At 46.6% G+C, this 25,242-nt stretch overlaps 1 protein-coding gene across 7 annotated transcripts in view; it reads right to left on the bottom strand.

Annotated features, from left to right (window-relative positions):
- The window catches only part of SLC25A14 (solute carrier family 25 member 14), a 534,240-nt gene that overhangs the window by 371,095 nt on the left and 137,903 nt on the right, over positions 1 to 25,242 (bottom strand). For 4 of the 7 annotated variants that reach the window (XM_069613100.1, XM_069613102.1, XM_069613104.1 and 1 more), the window contains one exon: positions 589 to 688. In XM_069613100.1, the coding sequence (XP_069469201.1) occupies positions 589 to 652 (64 nt within the window). In that variant the 5' untranslated portion in view covers positions 653 to 688. The remainder of the gene's footprint in view (positions 1 to 588; positions 689 to 25,242) is intronic. The other 3 variants (XM_069613103.1, XM_069613101.1, XM_069613105.1) reach the window with 2 other exon arrangements.

Here is a 25,242-nt window from a genome sequence, read left to right as displayed (position 1 = left end):
AGTGCTAATGCTCCCAATAAAGACCATTGGCTGAGGGATGTAACGTGGGCTAGCAATATGGAAGAACAATGGGCACACATGCAACCACCTGAATAATGCCCAAGAGATATTTGGAACTCACTCAATGTACCTTCTGCACACAACAACACTAGCAGACAAGACACAGTCTCCACAATCGGCTTGAACTAGCCCCCTGATAACTAACCTTTTGTACAAAAATCATGTGAACCCAATACCCTGTGTATTGATGTTTCATCCTTCTGTACCTTGTAACACTTACTCCTACACCCCGTCACCCTGACAGTTACCCAACTGTGTTGTGTGCTGCGAAGTGCTTCAATAAAGACAGTTTAAAAAATAAAAATGCTCCTTATCTTCTAACCCTTAAACTATATTTCGGTAAACTAAAATAAAGGCAAATATATCCTTTCATTTCCTGAAAAGAAATTCATGCTCGTTACCAAAAGGACAGACAACTGGAAGGAAGAACATTGGCCAATATTTCAGTTTTGCATGCCAAAACTTGAGTAGCATTTTTAAACACAATTCATAAAAACAAGGCACTTGCTATGGGTGGCACAGTCTTACCAAATTCGGCAACGATGGAAGCCAGACCGCCATACAAAAATGGTTGCCAGTTAAGACCTGCCATTACAGAGTTTGAATCTTCTTTCTTCAGTTCCTGCTTCTGGACAAAAAAGAATCATCAATCAAGGTAAACTAAAGGAAGTGCAGTTCATCCTCGTTCAGTAGAGCCTAGAAGATTGACATGGCCCCACAAATTCAGTTTTCTATGGTAACATTTTCGAACCTGAAGATGCTTAATGCATAGGACTACATTTGGACAGCATTTGAGTGCCTCGAAAATACCTACATCCCCTGAACAGGTTCAGGCTTTCCATCTTATTGACAAAACTGTATATTTACAGTGTATCTCATGATCCCATCAGGAACAAAAGCAAATCACCATCAATTGTAACTTGATCAGATTAGACACCCTTCACATTCACCTCACGCCCTTGCATCTGGCTACACCATAAAGCACTTTGTTATAAGCATGCTGGTATCTGTAAAAGCATGTGCTATTTAAATACCCCCTAATTTGAAAACGAGAGCCCCATTACGAGTTAAGATTGTATAGGATATTTAACCATAGGGTAGAGGAAGTATTGTAGGTAGTAGATAACCCATATTTAGCCTAAACAGTACTTTCTATGTCCACCCAGACCATACATATCCCTTGTGATCCCAACTCAAAATTAAGTTAATTTTAAAAATAGGAAGAAGTAAAAAACAATGAAAATGTTTACCATTGCACTATACCTGTATCAGGGCCCTAAAGGTGTATAAGGCTAAACTGCATATTTAAAACGGATTAAATCAAAAGTATAAATAAGGTAATCAACTTCCTTTCTGTATGGTAGTTAGTTTCATGAAGCATGGAACAAGCAAGGACTGCTAAATAATGTCTTGTCTGTACCTACTGCCTATCCACTCTTCTCTGAAGGAGACTCTGTGCTTCTGGGCTGCTATTTTCTCTCCAGCTTTGTGGTCTCTTTCCCTTGAGCCTTTGAGACTGACATTTTATTGTGGGATGAATAAAAAAAGGTATATTGCTCCTCCCCGGCCATCAGTGACGTAGACAGACTATGGTAAAGCTGACTGCTCCCCCCCCAATTACCAATCTTCACCAACATCCAGGGGAGGGAATGGGTGCAGAGGAAGGAGTTGCTGCTGTTCATGAGTTTTATTGAGCACAGTGTGCTAATAAAGCTCACTGCAAAGGAACAGAAACAATGTCACTGAGAAGAGCACAAAGTACATGCTTGAAATAACCCCCTCCTCCGAACCCGCGAAACCCGAACAGACCGAAAGCTCTGTCCGTAGCGTAGCTTGGTTTCCTCCAATAAAAATGGTCTTGCATATTCCTGCACCTTCTGTGGATATAAATGGAGTCCGGTCACAGGATTAAACACATCCTTTTTGGCAGTTGCACCATTTTAGGACTTCAGGATGTTAGATTGTTATTCTACAACATAGAAGTGCAGAGTGGAGCAGCACATCCATGTTGCATGTTCTTTTACAATGAAAGCATTTGGTTATAAAGAAAAACAATGGGTAACTGCTGAAAGATCCTGCTACTAAAAGCAAACAAAAAAGCCCTGGGAGAGCTGAATATTGCCAACTCAGACCCATGCAGGAAGCTGTAACTGAGAATCTGTTCCAAGGACTGAACACTTATTTGAATATTTGCAAATGTTATGCACATCAAACATAATACCAAGGAACTTGCATGTGCCAAACAATGCCTACAAGCAGATGACTATCACCAATTGAGGGGGATTCAAGTCAAAGTAGTATACCTATGGGGAGTTTGCAGAGATCTCAAGTTAAAATAAATAATAAACAATAAAGCAGTCTTGGCTTAGACTCTTTTCCTATTGCATTCTGATACATCTAGTCTTGCATTTATAATGTGTACAGAAATGCAAAATGTCACTCGCTACAAACACCAGGACATATTGACCTTCATTTAAGGGCTCAGTTTCAGCATAGTTTTGGAAACAAGAGCGCACATGAAGTAGTGATATTAACTGTAAAAAGTACACCGTGATTTTTTCACAGTAGTTTTAGCAGGCTTTAGACTGTTTAACTATTACCTTTCATGCAGGTTACTGTTGTGTGGCAGAAGAGAAAACATTTACTTCTGCCAATTGAATAGATTCAAATACATGTAGCTATGTGAAGAGCTTTATGCATCCTGTGTGTATACAGATTAGAATTCTGGCAGGCCCACCACCTCTTTCATAGATCTTTAGGCAGTCAATAACATGAATACTGCTTAGATGGAAAATGTTAACATTTGTTATTTTAAAATGGTGTGAAACTACTGGTACTAATTGTGGTACTGCTTGTGCCAGGTTGCCTTTTGACTGAACTGTTTTTTTTCTTCAGGAAAAGAGCTTAAGAATCGAAGCAGATGGCTGGTTAGACAGTGGGTGGTCTAGATTCCCATTAAAAGAAGGCCATTTTACAGGGTTCAACCCCCCCACACCTGCAATTCTAAATGCTCCCCTGTGACAGCATGCATTTATGGGAGCCACAGCATCCCGAGAAGATAGAATGATTGGAGAAGTGACTGCTGGTGTGACAATTGCACAAGTAAGTATGAATGTTTAAATGATTCAAACTGCACACCCTTCTTTTGGGATCGCATCTGGAATCAAATCCCACACAAAGCCAGCTCAAAATCTGCTCTAAGACAACAAACTGAATAATAAGTAGGTTCAATTTCACTTACGAGGAAACTCTGGCTCCTCTGCTGACCCAAGTGTATAACGAGGCTTATGAGCGCGGCACCCTCCCCGACACCATGAGGGAAGCCGTTATCATCCCCCTTCTCAAGCCTGGCAAGGAAGGTACGGACTGCGGCTCCTATAGGCCCCTCTCCATGTTAAACGTTGACGGTAAAATCCTCACCTCTCTCCTAGCGAACAGATTGCGTAGGGTAATACCACACTTAATCCACCAGGACCAAACGGGCTATGTGCCCGGGCGCTCCATAACCGAGAACCTGCGGAGATTGCACCACGTTATATACAGCACGGAACTGAGGCCCCAGAAATACGCGGTCGCGTCATTAGACGCCACCAAAGCTTTCGATTCTGTGCGCTGGGAGTGGCTATATGCCACCATGATAAAAATGGGAATAGGACCTGTTTTCTTAAATTGGACTAAATTGATTTACACCAACCCATCTGCCAGGGTGCGGACCAACAAGACATACTCTGACTCGTGGTCTCTCCACAGGGGCACTCGCCAGGGATGTCCTCTCTCCCCGATGCTTTATATCATCGCCAGTGAACCCGTGGCCGCATACCTCAGACAGGAGTATGGCGATGGGGGCATTGAGATCGACGGGATAACTCATCTGGTCTCCATGTATGCTGACGATACCCTGCTATACTTACACAACCCCGAACACCTCTTGCCCTACATTCTTGAAACCCTAGAATGCTTCCAAATTCACACAGGAATCCGTATTAACAAAAGCAAGTCCTGCCTCTACCCGCTTGCTGCACTATACAGAGAAAACTTCAGATCCCTGCCCTCCTTAGATCTGCAATGGCAGTCGACCTCCTTCAAATACCTTGGAATCACTATACACCGTAACCCCCACACAGAACACATCCTCAACACAGTCAGAGCTAAAGATGCCCTAGCAAACTCCATGGACTTTTGGGGGAAGCTTCCGCTTTCCGTGGCCGGGAGAGCAGGTCTCCTCAAAATGGTAGCACTTCCACGCCTATTACACAACTTCACCAACGTGCCCTTCAACATCCCCCCTTCCTTCTTTAGAGACATCAATAAACTATGCAGGCAGTTCCTCTGGCAGGGGGGCAGGCACAGGGTAGCACTGGAAACACTTCAAAGACCCTACGAAAGAGGGGGTCTGAAAGTCCCCAATTTCGAACTATACTACCTTGCAAGCCAGCTAAGACATGTGATGCGATGGATGGCCGATGAGATCACCACAGATACCAGACTTCTCCAACCAGCTCTGACAGGCTTCCTACTCAGGGACCTACTCTGGGTCAAGGAGGACGCCCTAAGGCAGCACCCTTATCTGGTACAGCTCGGAACTCGGCTCTGGAGAAGGGCTTGCAGAACGTTGGGGTCCCCTGATCCGTACTCCCCACAGATCCCCATAGCAGCAGTCATGACCCATCGCCCGTGGGGGCAACTGGAAACGCGAGCACAGTGGGAGCCCTGCGGGGTGGCCACCCTCGGAGACCTGGTTCAGGATCGGGTAATCCTAACATTCTCCGACCTGAGCGAGTCCTCGGAGCTACCTACAGGACAATTTCTGCTCCACAGAGCAGTGATCCAGGCCATGAAAGACAGATGGCCGGTGGCGACCATTCTTGCAGCGGAGGACGAGATTATTGAGACTATGTTGAACACCGCCGAGGGGGGCCACGAGACCTCACGGCTCTACGAAGCCTTAATGTTAGGCACGACCAGGAATGAGCTCAGGAGCAGAGGGAAGTGGGAGCACGAACTGGGCCGGGAATTTGACGACAAGGAATGGGAAGGAGTAACCCTTTATCACAAGAAAATCTCCAGAAACGCCCGTCTGCAACTTATCCAACTATACATTACCAACAGGGCTTACCTAACTCCGGAAACTATATCGTCTTTCAAGGGCGCAGCCATCCAGCTATGCCCTAAATGCAATGAGCCGAAGGCGGGAATGACTCACATGTTCTGGGGTTGCCCAGCGATACGCTCCTTTTGGATGCAGGTGCGGGGAAGGGTGGCAAAAGCAGACATTGAACTGGACGTACATAGCCCTGTGGCCTGCATCCTGGGCAGGTGCAGCCGTGATCGCAAAAACAAACCCCTAAATAGACTCAAAGACTTAATTTATATCACGGCTAAAAGACGCATAGCCATGTGTTGGAAGAGCCCCAAAGGCCCGATTGAAGCACAATGGTGGAACGACCTCACTAAGTGGTTGGCAGCCGAGACCGGAGCGTGGGAAACCGCTATCCACGAACAGAGGCTGGACTCCAGTGAGGAATTACATCGCTGGGTGTCGCTGACCGTGCCATTACTCCACCTTGGAGCGGTGGATGACCCCTCAGTTGATCAGCCAGCCCTGACCTCTGAACTGGCTCGATATTGAACAGTGGAGTTGATCGGAGTCTTGGGGGGTGGGGTGGGGGTGGAGGGTGGTATGGGGGAAGTTATGGACGTGTAATGTATATGCAGTACCTGATATGTTCGTGGTCTATCAATCTGTTGAAAATCAATAAAGAAAGTTTAAAAAAAAAAGTAGGTTCAATTTCTTTTTAAACTACTTTATTTGCATAATGTCTGCTAGACATTTAAGAATAGTTTACATTATTTGCAGCACTTTCTTTTTTCATAACAACACAACAGGATGCATGCCTCAGTCAATAACTACAAGCAAGTACCCTCATAGTTTGGATTTTTTGTTGTGTGTCTTCAACACACAGGACTTTTTTTGGCGTGTCGCATTGCTTTGAATTTGAGTACATGGTAAGTGGTCATTTTGTTGAATATTGTCACACTTTGGCTTGGTCTTTGAGAAGAAGCTAAAGAAAAAGCTGTAATAAAATAAGTGTTCCTCCTTTAGTTGGTGTTAGACTCTTACCAGGCGCTGGGCTCAAACATATTTCAGCAAGGCCTGCTGCAGTATCTTTAAGTCGCTTACAGGGAAAGCCCTGCCACACTCATCCCTGTATTAAGACATATTCAAAGATTTCCCCACTTCAGCAACGCAGGAGGTACCGAGAGCCTGGTGCCTGTACCCAAGATGGCGGTTGGGGGACAGAGTCAGGCCCGGGATCACGTGTACTCAAACTGGCATCCATGCACACCCGGAAGCAAGCCACAACGCATCCGGGTGTTGTATAATAGGAACTCGGGGCTGTTTCAAAGAGTTGGATCGACTGATCTAAGGAACCAGAATCATAGAGTTAGGGACAGTTTAGGTAGGCCTGACGTAAGGTCTCTAGAGTATTCCTGCACTAGACTTCCCGAATTTCTGCAATATCATTTTTCTTGCTAGGCTCACCTCACTTCATGCAAGTACCATACCTGGGGGAAACACACAGAGGGAGGAGGGAACACTTGCTTAAACCCTACTTATTCTAGATTTGTCTTTCTTAGGTCCTGACAAACAGCTGCCAACCAAGTCCATAGACCATAAACATCGATGGTCCCATCAGTGGTGGGGTGGATGGGTGATGGTGCTTCGGAAACGTACTCCTAAAGAGTCTCGGACTCCTGTCTCTGGTCAGGTCTGTTGCAATTGCACTCGTGTTTATTATTTATAATGCGCGCCAGACCCGAGGGTATCAGGGTGCAGATGGCTTTCAGCTTAGTTACAAGGCGACAATATACAAATCATGATATACAGGCACAGTATACAGGTTACGGTAGATACATAGAAAGCATATAATAGTGATTCGCACAGTACAAGCAGGAACAAATTTACAAGGCAGATTAGTACTATTTACTAGGCGTGAGAAATGGGGGCTAGTGTATTAATTGTTATCTTTGAACCAATTAATGAGATTCTGTCTGACGTTGGTGAATGTTTGGTCAGCTCTAAGCTGGGGTGGCAGGGAGTTCCAAAGCTGAGCTGCCTCTGCCATAGAAGATCATCCGGAACCTAAGGTACTGGCAGTTGGCAGTGGTGCCTGCCTTATGCTAACGTGAATATGGTATGGGCCCACCCTATCAAGAAGAACAAGTTACTTTCTTACCTGGTAACGTTCTTTCGATGGGTTGGTCCAACGACGTATTCCATATCTATGACAGGTAATCACCACAGCTGTGCTGCTTTGGAATATTATCAGCATCTGCGTCCTGCATCGATGACGTCGATACACTGTCCTCGAGGGCCTCCGTCGAGCCGATGTCACCGGATGATATAAGTAGGACGCACGACGCCCGTAGCCTCAGTTTTAGTGATTTCCCAGAACGTGTGGCACTAATCTTCTGCCAGTATGACCGCAGAAAGCCTTGCGGAAACGTAAGCTGCAATTGCATAAGAAATTCTGTAGCAGGGCAGGAAGGGAGGGAGCGATATGGAATACGTCGTCGGATCATCCCATCGAAACAAAGTTACCAGGTAAGAAAGTAACTTGTTCTTCGAGGGCATTGGGTCCTGTGACGTATTCCATATCTATGACAGACTCCCAAAGCAGTACCAAGGTATGGAGGAGGGAAAAGAATTTAGAATCTAGAAATTTAGAATGCACAATTAAATTGCAGAGTAAAGGACTGCCTTGCCAAAAGCAAAATCCTGCAAATGGATAGAAACAAGGGAGTAGTGTCGTACAACAGTATGGACCGAAGCCCATGTGGCTACTTCACAGATGTTATGAATAGGAACACCCCTTTGCAGGGCAGTAGAGGCAGCCATAGCCCTAGTAGAATGGGCCTGTAAGCCTACCGGAGGGTCCTTACCCACCAACCGGTAACATTCAAAAATTGCCAAGATAATCCATCTAGACAAAGTCGGCTTAGTAACGTGTCCCAAGCGCTTTCCAGCGTAACCAATAAAGAGCTGATCGTCCACTCTGACCCGGGACATGCGGGAAATGTAGAAACTTAAAGCTCTCCTAGGATCCAACCTATGGAGCTTCTCCTCTTCCTTACCAGGATGCGGAGGAGGATAAAATGCCGTAAGAATGATGTTCTGGCTCAAATGAAATTCCGACACCACTTTCGGAAGAAAGGAAGGACGAACTCTAAGGACAAACCTGTCCTTATGAAACACCGTGAAGGGTGGCTTAACACAAAGTGCAACTAAAAAAACAGTTTTAAGAGTTAACAGTCTCAAAGGACAAGAGTGCAAAGGCTCAAATGGAGCACCCATGAGGAATTTAAGAACAAGGTTCAAATCCCAACCAGGCACCTGGAAAGGTGACGGTGGAAACACATTAGTGAGCCCTTTCAGAAACTGTGAAATTAAAGGAATTTTGAAATAAGAACACTCCTCAGACGAGCGCTTAAATATGGACAGCGCCGCCAGGTAACCTTTAATGGTACCCGCTTGCAGGTCCTTATGGGTTAAAGAAAACAAAAAAGGCAGAACCACAGGAATGTCACATGAAAAAGGATCCACATTCTTAACCCTACACCAGTCGCAGAGCTTTCTCCAACGGCAACGGTACAAGGACTTCGTTGCAGGCGGTCTGGCTGAAAGCAATACCTCCATCACGTCTTCAGGGAGGTCCCAATCCTTATACCTCAACCTTTCAGAAGCCAAGCGTGAAGGTTGAGGGATCTGACCTCTGGATGGAGAACCTGACCCCCCCCTCCCATGAGAGCAGATCGTCTCGGTAGGGAAGACGACGTGGAGGGCAGATGGACATGTCGAGAAGGTCCGGGTACCACGTCCTCCGGGCCGAAGACGGAGCAATGAGGATCATTCGGGAACCGAACCTCCATAACCTCCACAGCACTTGCAGGAAGACGGGGACTGGAGGAAACACGTACAGCAGTGGGAAGGACCACTCCACTACGAACACGTCCCATAAGGCTCCTCTTGGAAGAAATTCCAGCGAGCAGAATGTTTTGCACTTCCGGTTGACACTGGAGGCAAAGAAATCCACCTGTGGGGTCCCCCAAAGGGCGAAGATCTCCAGGAGAATCTCCTAAGCCAGCTCCACTCGTGAGAGATCACGCTCTGCCTGCTCAGAGCATCCCCCGCCTTGTTTTCATCTCCGGCCAGATGAACTGCCGAGATCAAAATTTTGTCATGATCTCCGCTTCCAAAAGGTCAGGGTTTTCCCAACTCCCTTGGAAGCAGATCCATAACTTCGGTTCCAAGTGCCAACCAGTCCCAATTGGGACCTTTTGGACCCAGTCCTGGCGCCAGTGGCACCAGGCTCATAAATATGCCCAGTCCCAGCGCTGGAAGCGCCGGGCTCATAATGCTTGGGTGGACTTACCTGCAGCAGACCATGCTGCTTACTTGCCTGCCAGTTGAGCCTCTGATCCTCTTCTGTTTGGAACTACTTTTCCTGTTGGGTGGGGCAGGAGCCACTCCCTAGATTCAGAACACTGGAACTCTTCTGGAAAGCAGGAACTCTTTTCTTACCTAGGCGTGGCTGTGGAAGGAGACACCTAAGCACTACAGGAGGCTATTTAAACCACACCCGATGGATGAATCTTGCTTTGCGTTATTCTGCATCCTCTGCAGCAGAACGCTCATCGTGTCTTCTGCATCTGATCCTGGGCCTAAGGAAAAAGGCTTACCATCCTGAATCCAGTCTTCAGCAACACCTATAAAGACAAGAAAGAACAGGTTAGCATTACGGTCTTCAGTGACAGCTCTTCACTTACCTGGTCCATCGGCTGTCACCAACGCCTCGTGCTGCATTCCGGCATCTGAAAGACAAAAGCTTACCAACTCTTCGCACGCTCCGGAGGCCTTCGGCGCTGCATCCCGCATCTGAAAGACAAAACAAGGTGCGTTTAAAGACATTGGGGAACTTTAATACTCACGTGCCATTACTCCTTTCCACATCTAACCCAGTGGGTATTCCAGCACCCTGCAGCCGCTCCGAACTTGTACCTGCAAAATAAAAAGACAGTTAGAGCGCATCGTGAAGCAGGCAACAAGCGCTTACTTACGTGCTTCCAGGCGCTTCTATTCATCACACGGGCTCCATCTTCAACTCACTTCAGCCCGTCATCCGCCATCGCCGGAACCCTGCAAAACAAGAAACATCATTACTAAAGACTTTAAAGACATTAGAATTACTCGAAACTTACCGTTCGTGCAGTAAACGACAGACAGCAGTCCTCTGAAGTCAAGAGGCCTGCTCCCCTTATCCAGTGAAGAAACTGGTTACAGCACCCTGCCCCGAGGCAGATGGAGAGCACGGCGTTCACTTACCTAAGGTGAGAGCGTTAACCTTTGGGGTTCTACAGGAGAAGAGAAAGGGAAGAAGAGAGAGACATTCAATAACCCAGTTCCTTAATCCCATATTTTCTATCTGCAGACATCTTACCCTTCGAGTCAGACATACAGTGCACAGAGGTCCAGCCCAAAGAGCCAGCCGTGTGTTACACATCACCTTTGAAGATACGGTATACGCCCAGTCAAGACCGGTGCCTCTACGGGAATCAGGTGAGCGTTACAAATTTCCTGCTGGATGGCCCAGAACCAGAGCTGCATCGCCTCCCTGCACTGAGGAAGTGACGCTGCCCTCCCCCCTTTTTGTTGAGGTAATGAATGGCCACTGTGTTATCTGTCAGAATCAGGACATTCTTCCCTCACACAGTCAGTAGAAAAGCCTTCAGGGCAAGCCTGACGGCCCTTCGCTCCAACAGATTGATATGGAGTCTGGACTCCGACGGAGACCAACGACCGCTGACTGTCAAATTGTTGGCATGAGCTCTCCATCCTGTGAGGGATGCGTCCGTCACGATCGTCACCTCCGGCCAGGGTAGCTAAAACAGAGCCCCCTTCATCAGATTGCCTTCGATGGCCCACCACTGAAGGTCCTGGGCGACCGAGGGCGGCACCTGAACCGGGTCCGACATCCTGCCGGAGGACACCGACCACTGTATCTTGAGGGCCCATTGCAGAGATCTCATCCGCAACCTGGCCTCTGGCACCAGAAGAATGCAGGATGCCATGAAGCCGAGCAACCTCAAGAACTTGAACGCCGAGAGAGTCTGGGCATGTTGAAACTTGTGCACCATATGCAGAATGTGATGAGCCCTCACCTGGGGAGGAAAACACTGCCCCAGGGACGTATCGAGCACTGCTCCGAAATACTGGAGCCGCTGAGTTGGTGTCAAGTGGGACTTCTTTAAGAGAAGCCCAGCTTGTGAAGGGAGTGGCAGGTGACGGACAGATTATCCAGGACTTGCTCGGGAGAGCACGCCCTGATCAACCAATCGTCCAGGTAGGGGTAGACGTGAATCCCCCCTTTCCTGAGATACGCTGCCACCACCACCATGAGCTTGGTGAAAACCCTCGGGCGGAGGTCAATCCGAATGGCAGGACCCGAAACTGAAAATGCGAGTCGCCAACCGCAAACCTCAAGTACTTCTTGTGCTTTGGATGGATCAGCACATGAAAATAAGCGTCCTTGAGGTCGAGAGACACCAACCAGTCCTGAAGTTGACGGGCCTGGAGGACTTGAGAAAGAGTAACCATCTTGAACTTGTCCTTCTTGAGGAGCGTGTTCAAACCGTGAAGTCCATGATGGGTCTCAATCCTCCGTCCTTCTTTGAAATCAAAAAATAAGGGGAATACCATCCCTTGTTCCTCTCCGCTACAGGTACCAGTTCTATGGCGCCTTTCTCCAGCAGGGATTGAATTTCCTGTGCAAGGAGCGGATCCGGACTCTTCAAAGAGAGATTCCCCGGTGGATTGTCGTGAGGCAGCTGCCGGAAAGGAAGACAGTAGCCATGGGCTATGATCTCCAGAACCCACACATCTGAAGTAATGGCACGCCACTCTACAAGATGCTGCGCCAGCCTTCCCCCAACCGGCGAACCATGGGACATGGCTTCATGACTGAGCTGAAGCGGCTGCGGCAGTGCCTGAGGGCAAAGAGGCAACTGCCCGAGCGGCCTTGGCACCTCGAGTACCTTGTTTTCCACCTCTGGTACTCCTACGGCGCCCCCTTTAACTTCCAGCTCCCCTCGATCTACCAAACGAAGAGTAGTATCGAAAGGAACCTCCCCTCCATTGCTGTCCCCTAGGACGAAAAGGCAGAGGTTGACGAACTGCAGTGCTCAACGACTTCGCTGCAGCTTTGGAGGTCTGCAACCTCGCAAGGCTCTCGTCAGCCTTGCTGCCAAAAAGATGTTCACCATCAAAGGGCATGTTGAGAAGCCGGGCCTGCACATCAGGAGCAAACCCCGACTTCCTCAACCACGTAAACCTGCGGATTACGATGCTCGCCGCCATGGACCGGCTGACACAATCTACCATGTCCAGACCCGACTGAATGGACTCACACATTGCATCCTTGCCATCCTTCATGATAGCAAGAAAACCATCCCGTTCCTCCCCTTCGGGAATATGTTCAGCCGCTAATGAAATACAGTTCCACAGAGTGTGCGTGAAAGGTGACAAGGAACTCACGGAGTTGGCCGCCTATAGAGCCATACCCCCTGAAGAAAACACTTTCTTCGCCCAGCCATAAAAATGCTTGTCGTCCCTATCAGGAGGGATGGTAGGGTACGACGCCTGCTTTGCTGGGGCCGTAGCCGCCTGCACTACCAAACTCTCCGGAGTGGGGTGCGTGGTCAAGTAGCAGGGGTCACCACTGGCTGGGCGGTATTTCTTCGGCAAATACTTGCTCACTGCCGGGAGACTCTCCGGAGCAGTGCAAGCCGCTGCCACCCTTCTCTGCAAGGCCGTATGGAATAGCAGTACCGGATCAGTTGGTGGACTTTGGTCGAGGATATCCGTCATCCTGCAGAAAATCCCCAGGTGGCGCTGACGGACATCCCAAGTAGTCCGTCACCCTCGACATAAAGCGCCGGTACGAGGACTCGGCATAGATACCAGGCTCAGGCCTACCGAACTCCACCTCCGGAGAGGTGTCCAGACCACTGCTGTCGTGTAAAGACTGACGCAAGTCTTCAAGCTGGCTATGACCAGAAAGGAGGTCATCAGGAACCTCTGCAGGAACCTCACCTTCCTCAGACCCTTCATCCACCTCAGAAATATAATCCAGAGGCTGGAATAACTCCCTAGATGAGGGCACAGAAAAAGGCTCAAAAACAGGCCTGGCCGACTTCTACAGGGCCTTCCTCGGGGTGTCCACCGGCCTCCGGGGCACCTCCGATAAAGCCGCCTTGAAAGGCGTCGACGGAATCGGCATCGACGTCGAGCGTGGCGCCGATGGCTTCAACACAGGCCTCGAGGGCGGTGCCCCGAGAGTGTCCTTCGACAACCTAGGCGTCGATGGCTTCCTCGAAAGCGGAGCCTCGAGAGAGTCCTTTGACATTCTCAGCGCCGATGTCTTCTTCGAAGACCTCACAGGCTCCGACAGTCTCGAGGCAGTCGAGGAACAGGACCTGGAGCGGGCATGGCTAGAGCAACCATTCGTGTCCGACCAGGACCTCGAAGGTTCCCGATGATCGCGACGACCGTCTGAGCGGTGTCTCTAGCACGGTCCCGGCCGGCGTCTTTCGACGATGCGGACGGAACGGAGCCCTGCGACTGAAAAATCGCCATCTCCTGCCGAAATGAATCCCATTCCGCAGGAGTGGAATGCTTGTTGGGACAACCAACCCGCCGACGGGCGGAGTCCTCGGACGAGGACGGGGAAGGCGACCGGTGACGGCGCTTCCACGAGTGCCTCGAAGAGGCAGAGGAATGGCGGGACCTACTCCTGGACCGAGACCCCCCCGGACTTATGCAGACGATGCAGAGAGTCGCCCCTCAAATCGTCAGTCGAAAGCCCAGGGAATCTCGAGTTCCGGGGCTTGGCCACCTTACCAACAGAAAGCTTCTTCTTACGCTCCCGCAAGGCCTTCGACGTAAACCACTGGCAGTCTACACAGTCATCTGTGTCGTGGTCCTCACCGAGGCACCAGATGCAGGCGTTGTGCGAGTCAGTCATCGACATCTTGGACCCGCAGTCCCGACACTTCTTAAAACCCGGTCGCGGGGTAGAAGAAGACGAAGACATCATGGATCTTCACCAACGAACAGGTTTGAGGAACCGAAAGAACAGAACTCAGAAGAACCGAGGCGCGCCGAGATCTCCGAAGCAAACACATTCGTGGAAAAAACGGAACTGAGGCTACGGGCGTTGTGCGTCCTACTTATAATATCCGGTGACATCGGCTCGACGGAGGCCCTCAAGGACAGCGTATCAACGTCATCGACGCAGGATGCAGACGCCGAAAATTTTTCGAAGCAGCATAGCTATGGCGGTTACCTGTCAGAGATATGGAATACGTGGGAGGACCCAATCCCCTCGAAATAATGTCTTAACCACTGAGGGCTGTAAAGACTTGTATAAGAATCCTATTCTGGCACGGATACAGATCAGACAGTAACAAGTGTCATGCTCAAGACTTCTCTTCTGCTGCTCATATCTGAAACTAAAAACGGTTTACACAAAGCCCAGGAGATTTTATCTACAATATCAAAGTTATTATTAGCACGTTTGGCGGGTGCTCAAAAAACTGATAATTGATTCTATGGCTGGCTCAATGAAAGTACAACAAAGCTGAAGCAGTTACATTTTTTTCAAACTAAAATGTGTTTAAATGCTATGCAATTAAGAAATGTATTTCCTCGAACATTAGCAAGACACAAGCAATGCGCTCTGGTAAGGAGTGGGGACAGCAATGTTGGACAATTACAAACTGGTACACAAAGCATTTTGGATATTCAGTGATAACCAGGTCGGCCAAGTTGAGGGGGCGTTCACTGTGAGGTATCACTTTAACAAATGGGAGACAAAGCTAGTAATTTCTTTCAGAGCACAATGCATGCTGCTCACTGCTTTGACTGCCATTTGGAAATCAAGATTACTGCTGGCCGTGATATGACCATTGGTGCTACATCCATGCGAGGGGGAGAACGCCCTAGAGTTTCTAAAGAGGCCAGGCTGCAACTTGACAGTGACAGCCGTCCACCATTGCCCATGCCTCAGAGGCAATGAACAACTCGCATGAGGCAGAGAAGCAGCACTGGGACCTCCGACTGAAGGAAAGGAATCCAACCATTGCCGTCTCTGGAAATCCTCAAATATCACTTAGGATATCTCTTTGAACCTGCTTGCCTACCAAAACCAAGAGGCAAGTTGAGAGTGGTTATGAAATCAGAAGAATGCTCATCTGGTTATGTGAGGAGGACTCTCAATTAGGAACTGTGCTACCTAATGTACATTCTAGAGGGTGGAAGGATTGGGTTCCCACAGGCTCACCACCCCCACCAAGGTGCGGTATGACACCTACTGAGAGCCACGCCTCCCCATCCATTGCACGCAAAACAAAAACGTACAAAAATCAGAGAAATTCTAATATGGCTGAAACTCCCCAAGACACTCTGGATTCATTAACGTAAAGTGAATCCATCAAGGAGATTTAGATATCTGTTAAGGGAAGTACCAGTAGTAAACAAATCTAAAACTCTGCCACAAAACCAAAATGGCCGTAGCCAATCCGAAGAGCCTAAACAAGTGTCAATTCACCGAAGCACTATGAAAGGAGGGAGGGGGATTAGAAAAAGGAGGATTTTGGAAGTAAGCAGATGCACTTCCAAACAGTCACCGGAACACTCAGGAACCAGGCTAGGTGGTCAGAGGTAGCCTAAGCCTTTGCCAATCTGCAACAGCTATGCTGGAGATGGCCAACTCAGGCATCTACCCACAAGAGGACGCAATGCATTAAGAAAGGTGGACCTAGTGAATGGTCCTGGGCCAAGACGAAGGGAGCATTAAGAACCGCCCATGGTATGTGGGTGACAGAATAATCGGCTGCCTGAAAAAGGACCCTGGATGAGGCGAGATGAAATACCCACTGAAGTGAATGTTGAAACTCAAGGTTTCTGGGAAAGACCTTTTGCAAATGCTGAAACCCAGGATTCTGGGAATGACCCATTATGAATGCTAATGAAATCAAAATTCAGGGAAAGACCTGAAGGCCACATGGAATGTTGAAGTGTGCTCTCACTCAGGAAACCAGAGGAGTTAGGAGATTTCAAGGGAAGGAGCTTAATCCAAAAAAAGCACAGAACCTGGCCGCTGAGAGAAGTTTTCAGATTGTTAGTGAAAGCAGGATGACTGGACAAGTCAAGAATGAGCACACCCTGGAATAGCCTTCCCCAGAAGAAGTTGCTTTGCTGGACATTTTAAGATTAGGATGGGCTAACAATTTGGTTGGCTGAACCATGGACATTTTGTGTTTGAAGTTGGGGTAGCCAGGCCTAAAAGACTTGTAACGACTAGGTTTTGGAACTTTCTGTTGGCTACACAGTTTGAATATTACTTTGAAGAGAAGTGTGTCCCAAGGAGGATCAAGAACATATATAAGAGCAGGTTTAGGAACTTTATGATGTAAACATTCATCTCCAAAAGTGGACACCTGAAGAAAGCTCCATGTTTAACTGCAATATCCGGATACGCTTTATGCTAGATACTTATCATTTGTAGTTTATTTCCTATCTCGGGGGTCTGCAACCAGTTGCTCTTCAGATGTGTTGAACTTTTTCTCCCAGGATCCTTCATCATTGAATATGCTGGCTAGGGCTGATTACATTATTCCAAAACATCTGGAGAGCCAAATGTAGCAGGCCCCTGAACTAGATCCTATAGACATTTGGTTGAGCCCTTTTCCTGAAAGGTTAGTCAATAACATTATTCAGTTGTACCAGAACCCTAATGTGTTTCGTGTCTCACGGGTCAGACTTAGAACAAGAGTCTCTGAAGAATCTTTACCTGAAATACCTCAAAATATTCACCCGCCATGAACCACTGGAGAGAGTGATAATCAACTGTTGGCAAATGAGAAATGGTAGGATCTGTGCAAGGGCAAGTACAAGGGGTTTTTAAAAACAAATAAAATACAAAACAATCCAAAACATTCCTCAGCAGCAGGATTTTTTGAGAGGCAGGACCTTCATTTCATGTGTCTGGACTCCACCTGAGTCTCCAAGCCTAAATCTGATAAATTGGCGTAGGCATACCTTAAGGGTTATTTGAAGTGGGTTTAAAAACTCATGAATAGCGTTGAGTTGTTGTATTGCGTCAAGAAGTTTTGGTTTGAAGTACTTTCACAAGACATTTGCTGCAGGACAATTGCCTGTGTAAATAAGGTCCTATCAGTGGTCGTCTCAACGAACAAAGGAGCGATAAATAGGTCATGTGTGTATTTTGCATGTATTTGAATGCATGTTGTACAAATTAGATTATTTGTTTGGGCTGGCAGAGTTATTGTTGATGAAATTAAATAAACCTCACCCCCTATCAGCATACTGTATGTCATGTTTACGTTTGATTGATTTTGGGGTGAAGGGGATGGTGCATGGAGATGGTACAGGGGCAAGGTGGCGCCTTTGCACATGGAAAGTCTTCCTCAACCATCATGAATAGCCACAAAAGTTGTAGGAGTTCAGTTTGTGGAAAAGCAGATTATCCCAGTTAAAAGGTGTGCACCGTTTCTTCAGATGATGCTTAGGGTTGCATAGCCCACTGGAAATTAACCTGGCGCATAGGGAGTGGGGGCAGCCTGCTAATGACAGCCTCTTAAGCGGTCACCAACACGTCCTTGTGGCTGAGGACTTCACAATTGAGCAAACAAACATACAGCAGGTTAATGTCATGGACCCATACAAATGCGAAGTCACAAGAACACAAAACACAGTGTGGTACCCTGATGCACAGAGGGGGCAGGGGGGGCGGCCCTGAGATCATGCCCTCCCCAAACCGCTCCAACCTGTGCCACACCTCACACCCCTTGATGAGTCGGCTGTATTGAACTGTTCAACCTTGCTACTCTTTTTTAGGGTGCAGAGGGGGAAGGATGGTGGGACGTATGGAGGAAAGTGGACTATGGACTAGGAGTAGGTTGGTCACTTTGGTGAGTAACACTTAAAGGCATGGTCTAGTAAAAATTTGTATTGTCCCTACGGGTCGGCCATGTTTTTTAAGCCTAAGTGGCTCGATTTTGGAAAACTTTCCTATGGACCTTACCCGAGTTTTCGTCCATTAAACGCACGCGAAAACAAGCACCAGGGAGCCGCCATTTCCTGATAATCCTATCTTTTCCCCCCATCGCCCTGCTGACCTGCTTTTGCGGCACTAAATCAATTCCCCCGCCCTGAGCCTGTCATCAGCAGACTCGTACCGCCCATTTCCCAACGCCAAAGCACGTCTCGTGTCAACATTCGCTGCGCTTCAGCTAATGACGTGTCGCCATGGAAATGGCAGGACGCCTCTTTCCTCAATAAGTATAAACAGACCGTTTCACAACACACAGCAGCAGATTTTCGATTCCATTCCTTTCTCTGTGTTACTTGAGTATTCTGTGACTCGTTTCAGTGCTCTGGTCAGCTACCTTCGCCGCTTGTAGCCCGTGTGAACAGATACCAGTACCACCGCTATAAATTATTTTAGTTTGTTTAACACACAATGGCTACAATAATGCCCTACATGTATGAGCCCGAGTATACTGAGGAAGAACTACTGGAAAGGGAAGCACGCGAAAACGATGGGGATTCGGACGGCAGTTGGCAGGACGAATCAAAAGATGAAGAGCCTGGGCCTAGTCGAATGGACGGCGTCTCCACCTGGTGCACATGCAATTGGTGCGAGCTAATGCCGACCGAGGAGGAGAACTGCTGCTGCCGAGAAAACTCGGGATGCCTGGCCTACATTTCGGAAGGCGAGCCACGACCGCAATGCATCACCGAGCTGCCAGACTTCAGGGCAGCCTGCCTCACACGGGCCGTGTTGAGAATAATGATGGTGCTTATGCATGAACTTCGCGCAACTGTTCGTCCTCGTAATCCGAGTAACAAGTAAGTATACTCTGCTTGTCATGCCACTACTATTTCATGTTCTTCTACTATATCCAAAATGACATCTACATATCATTGTAATGCATGTAAGTCGTTCAATAGTGTGCATTGTCTAGATAGCATTTGTCCGTGCAGAATGCCATTAGTTACAAGAATTGTCATTGACAACAAACGTTTATTAAACTTATCTTGGTCATTTAAAAACAGTTTGTTTCATTCCTTTTCACAGGTGGTACAGGCTGGTGGCCTATCGTTCCTTTACATGGTGGCTCCACGGGGGGCTTGGGCACCGCGTTCGAAGAGCGATACCCGCCTGTGCTGTTCGTGCCATTAGAGAAATGTTCCCGAGTGACAGCAGTCATTACAGGGGATTTTCTCTCGCTGTGCTGCAACCTGAACTGTACAATGTTTAAAGTCTTGTATTTTTGTGTCATCAAAATAAGATACAAAATAAAACACCACATATATTTTAACAACGGTTGTTTCGATTTTTTAAATGAATCAAGTGTGTCTCCATTCAAGGATGGACGTCAGACATCTGTGCTCTGAATGGGAGAAGGTCTGGTCGCTGTGAAGCAGGGTGGTCACTATCTATCTAAGCTAACATAACATTCTCGATAATGCATGAACTAAATAACACTTGTTCAAAGTCTTTCAGTGGGTTATGTCTCTATAAAAGTCACACATATATCTAAACTAACAATTACCATTGGATTATACAGGCCTTGGGTCTTGACCACTATAATGCACCGGTTGAAGTGTGGGTCTGTGCTCACAAGAATCTCCGGTATGTGGCATTTGTTATTGATAAGCAACGATATACTATCATTGATTTAAAGACGATATACTATATATTGATATAAAGGCGGTTCGCGCTGGTGGATGCGCGCTGGCATGGGGGGCTGTCAGGGGCGCGAAAGGCCAAGGTGCCAAACTCCATGTACACTTCAAAAGGTGTCCCACTCCAAGGGGCCATCGGTCACATGGCCTCCTCAGACCCCGTGTCTCCAGCCAGGCCTCCCTTTGAAGCAGGCCGCCCCCCTAAAACCACGCCATACATATGTCATTCATTCACAAACACACCCCTGTTTCTAATACTTTATAAACCACTTGATATGTCTCATGAGAACATCTTTGTGCTTTGCAAGTCAACTCCTGAACGTGTTACCTGGCAACCACTGAGATCTACGCTAATCTGCTTGTCGTCGTGCTATCCGTGAACTTCTGTGACCGCTTAGAGCAAACCCATCAGTGTGCTACCTGTGGCCACCCACCTATTCTCCTGCAACATACTGCTCTGCTTGCTGAATCCAACTGTTTGTTGGTCAAGGTAAGGCCATGTATCCTAGTCATATTTCACAGATTTTTAAATTTCTATCTGTTTGCGAGTAGAGTACACAATAGTGCTATGTTCATTGGTCTCATTGCTATTGACTTGAGTTTCCATTGCTATGCTATCAATAGATCTATTTATTTTCATCTGTGTCTATTGTCATCGAATTGCATCCTTCGGGGGCCCAGTCTATATTGTAAGCATGTTTCCTTCTCGTGAATGACAGAACATCCAAGGGGCGAGTCACATGTTCAGATTTTAGACACATCATTTATACATTTCTGCAACTTATGCAAATACTAAGCCGCACATAATGAACTGGTATAGTTCCTGCGACCAAAACAAACCTTGCATTGATCATTGTATAATTCACATTTACTTTTGTATCAAATCTTTATTCTTGAAGATTGTATAATAATGTCGATATTTACTTTTCAGATTTATCAACAATGCCTGCCTGTTCGATTAGCGGTTGCCCTTCGAAGACCCATGCGAAATCTGAAGGCACTACAATGCATGTATTCCCGAAAACTGTTGATCGAATAAGAGAATGGGTCAGACATTGCGGATATCCACTGGATGAGCTGGAAAGTAGAGTCCAACAAATCTCACAGGACAAGAGGGGTGATCGATACCGCATCTGCAGCCGGCACTTTTCCTTGGACATGTACACAACATCTTAGGTAACAAAGAAGAATAAACGGTAAACGACACAGAAATTGCTCAAAAACGCTATTCCCACTCTATTCGTCCATATTCCGCCACCGGTGAGTCAAGTGTCCGGATTTAGCTTTAGGCCTTGCGGTAGTGTGTAGGTATCCGAACTGATTAATTGATATTGAAGGTGTTCTATCCTTGACTATCCCTTGAATCTGAAGCAAGAACATTCTACATCCTTGACGTGGTCGCAGTTATCAACCACTTCTAGCGCGTATCAGGTAATCTTACTAGGCTAATCCGCTACAGACCTGTTTTATGCATGTCAAGTAATATTTTTATTTTATCGTGTAATCATTTTACCGAATGTTTGGTTAGTGCTTTCCAATTGATATACACCTTAGTTATCGTCCACTGGTGTTTGTTTTCAGTTATAATTAGTGTTATCCATACTAATGCAAGTACTGTCTTTCAGGGAGATGCTGAAGCGTCTGCCACATCTACAACATTTCTAGATGATCTTCAACAGCAGGAGGTATGGATACTGACCGCTCCATCGAGCGTCATCATCAGAGCTGGAATTCTTGTCGTTTGATTGTTCTACACAATGTTTCATTCGTGGTTAGCCGTTGATATGTACCTGTGCTGTCGACCCCAGGTGTGTGTTATGTTTTCACTATTGTAATCCTCACTAATGCAAGTACTATGTTTCAGGCAGTTGATGGAGCGTCAACCCCTGCACTTGATGCAGAGCCTGACATTCTATTAATTCCAGGGGAAGTGGAAGCAGGACCATGCGTATACGAATTAGCGCAACAGCTTTCGGAAGTGCGCACTACATTTGCAACATCCATAGATATTCTTCAGCAGCACGAGGTATGGATAATGACAGCTCCGTCATGCGTGATCATATAACGTGATTCCATTTGCTATACTTTCTTCCCTATTAACGCAAGTGCTGTGTTTCAGGGAGACGACGAAGCTTCCACTACAATCACAACATCCAATTTAGATGATGCAGATGTAAATAAATCGGAGAAATAAGTCGATGAAATGTGATCATATTTAGATTTTCCTTGATTCTTTTGGACAATGCATCATTTCCGGTTATCTCTTTATATGTACCTGTGCGTTCGACCCCAAGTGTGTGTTATGTTTCCAATATTGAAAAGCATACTAATGCAAGTACTGTGTTTCAGGGAGATGCGGATGCCTCCACTCCAATACAACCATTCATGGCAGTCCATGCAGAGCCAGAGGTATGGATACTGACAGTTCCATCGAAATAGATCATCACTGGTCGAATACTTGTCGTTTGATTGTTGCACACAATGTTTAAATCGTGTTTGGCTATTGAGATGTACCTGTGTGTTCGTCCTCGCATGTGTTTTATGCTAACAATATTTTGATACATAGTAATGAAAGTACTATGTTTCAGGGAGACGATGGAGCCTCATTCCGTGCTGTCTATGCGGATACAGAAAATATAGTCGTTGCAGCGCAAGAGGAAAGGAGGACATGCAGAAACAAATCGGAGCTACAGCGTGCAGATGTTGAAGGTCTAGTCAAAAAAGTTTCAAAGAAAAGAAAACAAAAAAATGTTAGTTGCAAACAGTTCATAACTTTAAAAAAATGTTTGTGCTGGGGACTATTTTATGTTATTTTCCAGTCAATTCTACTACACTCCATCTTGTGTTTAAACTGAACATCCCTTTTCCAATCTCTCCTCCAGTTACCCGTGGGTGTCAGAACTATACACACACAGACAGTGAAGCGAATGAGAGATGTGGCTTGCCAGACCGTGTACACTATGGAGGAACTATTAATTGAAGCGAGGCGTGTTCAGGCTCGAGATGCTCATGTCCAATGGCCAGAACATGAATTAACTGTGTTTGGAGACTACAGCAAAGTTGCATTGGACCATAGCTACAGTGCGACTGCACCACCACAAGAAGATGTTATTGAATGTATTGAAGATAGCTCTGAAGTAGTTGCAGATCAATTTACACAATCTACACCCGCCAAAACTTTGCCACCAAAAAACCTGTCGACATTGTTGTGTTCTCCCATCAATGTTGAAGTAATAGATGTCGAGAATGAACGAGCCGCAGCATCCATAGACGCATCAGAACTTGATATCAGCGATATTACTTTCCAATGTGTTGAAATCTCCACAATGTCACAGGCCGAAACAACGTTGACGCAGGATGACAGTCTAATGAAAAAGAGCAAATACATTGTATTCGACAGTTGTTTGATGGAAATTATAAGTATGCTGAAATATGTGCATTCCATTAGAGGGAAAGTATGTGGGAAGCCATTGATTAATGTGACTCGTCAAATAAAAGGCAGTAACGTCAAAATAAATGCCGCCTCTAGATTAAATCATAGGTTCTCATGGTCTGCACAACCGATGCTGGGGAAACTGCCAGCAGGCAATCTACTGTGTGCAGCTGCATCACTTTTTAGTGGCTTCAGTTTTAGAAAGTTAGAGGCTTTCTTTTAGTTTGTGGGACTCCATTTCATTTCTAAAGCGCTGTACTACATATACCAACGTGATTATCTGTTTCCGGCCATTAGTGATGCTTGGAAAATTGAACAATTGTCTCTAGCAAGTACATTCGAAGTCAAACGATTCAGGCTAGCCGGCGATGGACAGTGCGACAGCCCTTGATTTTCTGCCAAGTACTGCACCTACCACTTTCAGGACATGGATAGTAAGAAAATTGTGAGTTTGGTGATCGTGCAGGTAACACAATGTACATCGTCAGTGGCCATGGATTAACTAGGATTTATAAAATCAGTGTAATATCTACAATCAAGGGGAATGCACATTGACCTCATAGCCACGTATAGACACGTTTCAATTGCCAAGACAATGAGAGAGCAGTTCCCACATATTAATCATCAATTTGACGTATGGCATCTTGCTAAATCAATCAATAAGAAAATCTCGGCTGCAGGGAAAAAAAAAGGTTTTGAAAGTATTTTGCAGTGGTCACATTCTATCACCAACCATCTTTGGTGGAGCTCAAAAACTTGTGAGGGGTCAGTGGAAATACTACTTGAAAAATGGCGGTCACTGATGCACCACTGTACCAACGTTCACCGCTGGACAGCAAATGAACATTTCCACCAATGTGAACATGGCCCTTTGTCCCCAGAGGAGGCACGGAAGAAGAAGTGGTTGATTCCATCTTCACCGACACACAAAGCCATTGAGAAGATTGTTTTCGACAAAACTCTATCAAGAGATTTGAGAGGACTGACAGAATTCTGTCACACAGGAGATTTGGAGGTGTTCCACAATATGTGCCTAAAGTACAGGCCAAAGCGCTTGCATTTTAGCTTTCTGGGCATGAAACATCGCACTCTACTAGCGGTCTTGGCCCATAACAGCAATGTCGGACGTGAACAATCTAGGACTAGGGGTAAAGTAAGGATGCCTCGCTACACTAAGGTGTTTTCAAAACGAAGTAAGCAATGGGTGATCAAACCAGTCTATGATGAAATTCAGTTTGACTTTGTGAAAGGCCTTATTGTTGCTGTGTTAGAGAAGCACAGATATGGAATTTTGGACGTTTCTGTGCAGAGCAGTGATTCATTGCCACCGAACATTGCGACTGTGCCATGCCCACCCGAAGCACAGCTGGTTGTGAAGTACAAATCCCGGTTTAAATAATTGCAATACGATTGTCTTTTTGTAAATAAATGTTACTGTACAGTGTACCTGTAAACCTAACCCCTACCTTCACCATCATGGGTGGCAAACAAGCTGGGTGTCATCTTTGAATTCTCTCTATTCACCTCACATATGTGTATGTATATATTTTTCTCATGTCTCATCTCATCTCATGTAAATGTAAATGCCGCGCACTGTTAACGGAGGGGAGGCTTGCGTATTGCAAATAAACAAACAAACAATAAATCTCACTTTTAACTCAACGCCTGTGGTGCTTTATACTTTCCCTGACCTTCCGCAAAAAATTAAATGTCTCAATTTGGGCTGCAAAGCTCGCAGACAAAATTGGGGCACTTAGAACGCGCCAGCCAAGCGGGCCGTGGCATTTGGGAGAGAAGCCAGTTCGCATTTGCACATTGAGGCGCACTACATAGACGGATTCTAAACTTCAAGTTCTCACAGATGCCTATACTACGTGATGTTGCAAATAAAGAATGCTAAGGACAGCGCCAAGATGAG

This window comes from Ambystoma mexicanum, chromosome 5p (genome assembly GCF_040938575.1).
Source record: "Ambystoma mexicanum isolate Mex_15411 chromosome 5p, UKY_AmexF1_1, whole genome shotgun sequence".
Classification (NCBI taxonomy): domain Eukaryota; kingdom Metazoa; phylum Chordata; class Amphibia; order Caudata; family Ambystomatidae; genus Ambystoma; species Ambystoma mexicanum.
The sequence above is the reverse complement of the archived record's forward strand: the minus strand, read 5'-3'. Positions and strand labels throughout refer to the sequence as shown.